General features: G+C 35.3%; 1 protein-coding gene across 2 annotated transcripts; it reads right to left on the minus strand.

Annotated features, from left to right (window-relative positions):
* Positions 1–796: 796 nt before the first annotated feature.
* On the minus strand, positions 797–5071 carry LOC109806738 (Leucine-rich repeat protein kinase family protein). 2 transcript variants are annotated; one of them, XM_020369239.3, is made up of 3 exons: positions 4827–5071; positions 2901–4231; positions 797–1709 (listed from the first exon to the last, which is right to left on the minus strand). In XM_020369239.3, the coding sequence occupies exons 2-3, from the start codon at positions 4132–4134 to the stop codon at positions 1063–1065; spliced, it is 1881 nt and encodes a 626-aa protein (XP_020224828.1). In that variant the 5' UTR covers positions 4135–4231; positions 4827–5071; the 3' UTR covers positions 797–1062. The 2 variants fall into 2 exon arrangements, with proteins under 2 accessions (XP_020224828.1, XP_020224830.1); XM_020369241.3 differs by lacking the exon at positions 4827–5071 and adding an exon at positions 4530–4704.
* Between the last annotated feature and the right edge of the window lie 405 nt (positions 5072–5476).

Here is a 5476-nt window from a genome sequence, read left to right on the forward strand (position 1 = left end):
ATATAATATTTATTTGTATATTTCATTTATTATAAAATTTAGTACATATAATATATATTTAGTTAGCTTATACTTTGCACAAATTAAAATACTAGTAGATATTAAAATGCCAACACATGTTTTAAACCATCGTTTCAGAAGAAAAATTCTCAAATTTTTTGCTGACTAATAATTCTACATATATTTTTTTATATATATATAAGACCTTTTATAATTAATTTCATTAGTAATATTAAATTTATTAATAATTTGTATTTTTTTTCTTCAAAAAGTATTCTTAACGTTATTAAGACTCATTAGTCTTGCTACCTAATTTCATTAGGGTACTTAGTTAATGTACCCCTTCATTTTTAAAACATTTTTACAATTTTAATTTTTAACCTGTCATCTTCCTCATCCACAAATACAACTTACAAGGGAAGAAACCGTAGTTCTAATTTAAGGAAATTTTTGCTAATCCTTATTAGTTTTTTTTAAACTATATTATTCATATGAAATATCTACAAGTTTTCTTGATAATTAATTTCCATCAAAGAATTTGACTAACTATTTTTAATATAAAAAAAATAACTTTAACTACGTTTTTTTTATGCACACGATTTAGATTCAAAATCTTACTTAAAGAAATCGAATCTATTACAAATTGTTGGTTTTAACTTATTAATTTACATGCATTGTTTATTGATCATTAAAAAACATACTGATACTTTTATATAAAAAAAAATGATCGATACAACAGACAATTCGGAGAATCTTCTTAAAAAGGATAAAGCAAATTTCTCAAAGAATTCCTATATAAAATAATAGGGGCAATAGTTGTTATACCTCTTGCTACTTAGTAATCACAGTTCACACACACAAGAAATGGTTCACATTATAACCACTTGATTGCAGTACCAGCGCATGGTACTTCCTTTTACGCAGGATCAAATCAAATACCAGTTAATATTAAACCAACTCAGGCAAGGCAACTTAAATATGAGGAAAAAATAATAATGAGAATAATAACAGCTAAACATTGACAAGATGCACTAAAATGAAACAAAGGGCAAGATGTTTGTTTCATTCACTTCCTCTTAAGATGTAGGAAGGAGTGGAAGGAGTGTTACCAGTGTCACGTTGAGAAATTTTAGTCTCTGCATCAACCTGCCTCACATTTTCTATCATCTTCACAACTTCACACATCTTTGGCCTCTGATCAGGCATCCTCACCACACATGACATGGCTATCTGCAACATCTCAACCATCTCTTCTTCTATGTTTGGATATCTCATCAGCTCCAAGTCAAACACTTCAGCTGTCCACTCCTCACGTACAACAGAATGAACCCACCTCACAAGGTGGATAATCTCATCACCACCAGTTGTGTGGATAGGAGACTTCCCAGTCAGAAGCTCTAGCAGCACCACACCAAAGCTGTAAACATCTGAGGGCTGTGCTGCCTTTCTGGTGTCGGTAACTTCGGGTGCACGGTAACCGGCTGCTCGTGAGATTGGCAGGGCTAGTGAGCTTGATATGGTTGCCAGGCCAAGGTCAGACACACAGCCATACTGTTTGGTGTTGAGAAAGATGTTTGAGGATTTGATGTTGCCATGTACAAGCTTGCCACCATTCTCAAGGTGGATACGTGCAATGCCTCTTGCAGCACCTAAGGCTATTTTCAGCCGAGTATCCCAATCTAAAGCCACTCTATCCTCTCCTCTTTTACCTGAAATTCTCAGAAAAAAAAAAAAAGAAAGGCTTTTACATGTAAGGACAGTGTTTAGATGTTGCTGTAATTTGTAGAATATACTAAACTAGCATTTCGAAGACAAATTATTATTTGCATATGTTGAATCTTGACTTCTGTTGCAAAACAGCAAATATTGTGTAAAACGTACACTCAGTGTGAGATTGGAAGATATTGGGCATTAAAGTTGTACAAGCACTCAAATATTGAAAGACACTAATAGATTTACTTTCCTCCTGAGTGAGATTATCTTATGAGAAAAGTTAGCAACACTATCTCTAATAATAAATTATACATAGAATAATAGATTGAGAGTGTCATTAACATTTCTCTTATTTGATTGTTAATGTTCAATATTTAAGTGCTTGTACAACTTTACCATTTGTAAATAATATGAAGCTTGACAGACATTCTTCAAAATAGTAATAACATAACGAATAAGGATTTAATTGGTATGCTACGAGTTAAAATGAGAGAAGTCAAAGAGGATGAAATAAGACTAATGTATCAACATGCACACACACCCTCTCATGGTTGCTAAAGTTTTAATGCACAAGAGGAGGATTTAGCCACTTTAAAGTAAAGAGATGTGTAAAGTAAGGAGAGAAAAAAGTAAAGATGTATTCACTGTGATTTGAAATGAGTTAACTTTACAGTATATAATTCAAAACAATGGAAATACCTTGCCTTTTCACTTTACAATCTTTAGTTTAAACGACTCAAATCTATAAGAGGAAGGCTAATGAAATTTTGTCAAAATAAGTATTCACCAGTGATTTGAAATGGGTTGGCCTTTACGATATACTTTAATTCAAAACGATGGAAATACCTTCTCACTTTACAATCTTTATTTTAAATTACAATATTTTAAAAGAGTCTAATCTATAAGAGGAAGGCCAATGAAGTCTTGTCAAAATAAGTAGAAGAATGCCTCGTATATTTTACAGCTAGGTATGCTTGTCAATAGCTACAACTAAACCAGAGAAGTGAACATGTACATGAAGCTATTTGAATAATCAACAGACCCGTTTTATTACGAATATTATTAATCTAAAATGGTCAATTTGACCATATATATCTATACTTGAATCGATTTAAGCGCGTTATTACATGCCAGAACATATATGAATTGGAAAACAAATTGCAATGAGCTAAAACAGTGGTACATACCATGCAACATGGAAGAGATGCTACCCTGACTGTGGTAATCATACACCATGAGTTTCTCATCTTTGGAATAATAATACGCCTTGAGCTCAACCACATTCTCATGCTTAAGACTTCCTACAATCTCCATATGCTGCTCAAAATCCTTCTTTCCAACGGCTACCTCCTTCAACCTCTTCACAACAACCGTGGTTGCATCCTCTAGTATTGCCTTGTATGCAGTACCAAAAGTTCCCTTTCCCAGCACCTCAGCAGAAGCCCTCAACAAATCCTCCAAATCAAAGGCATAACTACATCCCTCAAAGAAAACCAGCTTATTATTTGCATCCTGGTTCCTTGAGACTGCCTTTTCAGGAGACATTCCTCCCTTGTGCAACTTTCCACTGAAGGCCTCATCCTCGTCACTGCTTCTTGAGAAGCACACAAACATCAAAGAAACAAAAGCTAAAAGTCCTAAAACACCACCAGCAACAATGATTCCCAGCAGAGCCATCTCGCTGAGCCTTCCACGCTTCCTAGACTTCAGAGAAGGCTCATAAGCCGGTTGAGGCGCCGCGGGAGAAACTGCAGGAGAACTTCCAAAGGAAATGTTATTCCCAGAGAATGCAGACTCAGGAAACCTCAACATGGACTTAGGCACACTGCCCTGCAAGTTGTTGTTGGACAAATTCAGCATCTGCAATCTAGACAGCTTGAGGTCAGGAATTTCACCAGAGAGTGAGTTGTTTGCAAGGTTCAAACCAGCAAGCTGAGTTAAGTTGTTAAGGGAGAAAGGGATGGTGCCATTGAAATGGTTATTGGAGAAATTGACAACAGTGAGGTTCTTCCAGGCTGAGAAATCAGGCAAAGGACCAGACAAATTGTTGAACTGAAGGTAGAGAAAAGACAAGTTCTTTAGATTGGAAAAATCAGAAGGAAAATGGCCAGTTATCACATTGGATCTGAGGCTCAAAGTTTGCAGTGCTGAGAGGCGGCTAATAGTATCAGGTGGAATAGTGCCATGAAATCCAACCCCTGGCAACCTAATTGCTATTACTCTAGACTTGTCTTCATTGCATGTCACACCAGTCCAGGAAGCACACATGGGGGAACTCTCATTCCAATTCAGAGGCCTAGAAGGTGGGAACTTGTTCACAAAGTCAAGCAAAGCCTCCTTGTCTTCAACAGGTTCAGCACTCCCATGCCACAGAGCCAAACACAACATTGAAATGAAAGAGAAAATGGGTAGATATTCCATTTCAGAATTTCCTTCCACACTTCCAAAAGCAGCAAGGAACGAGGAGTTTCTTCTGCTACCTTATTTACACTGCAACCCAAGACCACCACTGCATAGACTGAAATGAATCACCACAAGTTTGTTAGTTTTTAAACAAAAAAGACACAATTCCCCTCTTGAGACAAAGGGGAAAACCGAAAAAGAGAATGAAAATTAAAAAAAGGGTGGAAACTAGAAAAGGAAATCTGATTCCTAGAAGATTGTCTAAGAAAGTAGAAGCGGACACTGAGAAACTTGTGCATAAAAGAATGAGCTTGCAGGCTGTGTTTTTCAAGTTAAAAAAAAAGGGTAACATAATTTATTTAATTTGTTCAACAAAAAAAAACAAAGAAAAATAGAAAAGTAGTGAGTTGAACTTGTAGCCGATATGGTGCATCTTTTGGGTCTTTATTCCGTAGCAACTTTTCAGAGGACATGGCAGAATCGAGAAAATTCAAATTTGATTGGAAGATAAGCCAAGTTGAAACTCACTTGGCTCTAAGCCATATATTTAAAAAAAAAAAAAGAATTATTGTTTGCAGATAGATCTGATGAAAGAATGTGGTCTAATCTATGTTCCAAAAAAGAAACAAAAGAGCCTTTAAGTTAAACCTTGGACAGCTGAATAATAGATTAATTAACAGCGAGAATGTGTGAGAGAAAAATGAACGTACTTTGGGAAGGAATAATGTAATGGATATGGTGGCTTGTCTCAAGTTAGGTAGCTAAAAATAGCATCAAATGCAAAATGAAAGAGTGAGTGGAAAAAATAAAATATATAGTAGGGAGTGAGTGAGTGAGTGAGGCATTGCAGCAACGGCTCTATTTTGTGCGTAACGGCGAGGGAGAATTGGAACGTCTCATAAGATAGGCAATGGCAGCAGAGAGTGAACGTTGGAAGGGAAACCGCTGTTCATTACTTCATCAAAGGATGGGTTTATAGGGATCACTGACGTGGCCCAATTGCATTTTCGCATCTGGGCCCCTTCTTATTTACTTCCTTTTTTCTTCTTTTTTCTACTCTACTCTCCTTTCATTTTCGCTTCATTTTTATTAAAGTGGTGTTAGGAGAATAACCTAATTTTATGTTTCTTAAACATTGAGAAACACTCCCGTATTCATTCAGCTTCAATGCATATGAAAAAATAATATCCCTCGGGATCTTTAACTGCCTTTTTTTTTCTTGTTCTCATATAAAAAAAATGTATCAACTCTTATATATAAATATTTTATAGCATAAAAATAGAATTAAGCATATCATTTATTCATAGGAAATTCCGAAAATTTTTAATTAGGTCTTTAGATTAAAAAAATTATAATTAGA

This window comes from Cajanus cajan, chromosome 2, assembly GCF_000230855.2.
Source record: "Cajanus cajan strain Asha chromosome 2, NIPB_CcT2T_4, whole genome shotgun sequence".
Lineage (NCBI taxonomy): Eukaryota > Viridiplantae > Streptophyta > Magnoliopsida > Fabales > Fabaceae > Cajanus > Cajanus cajan.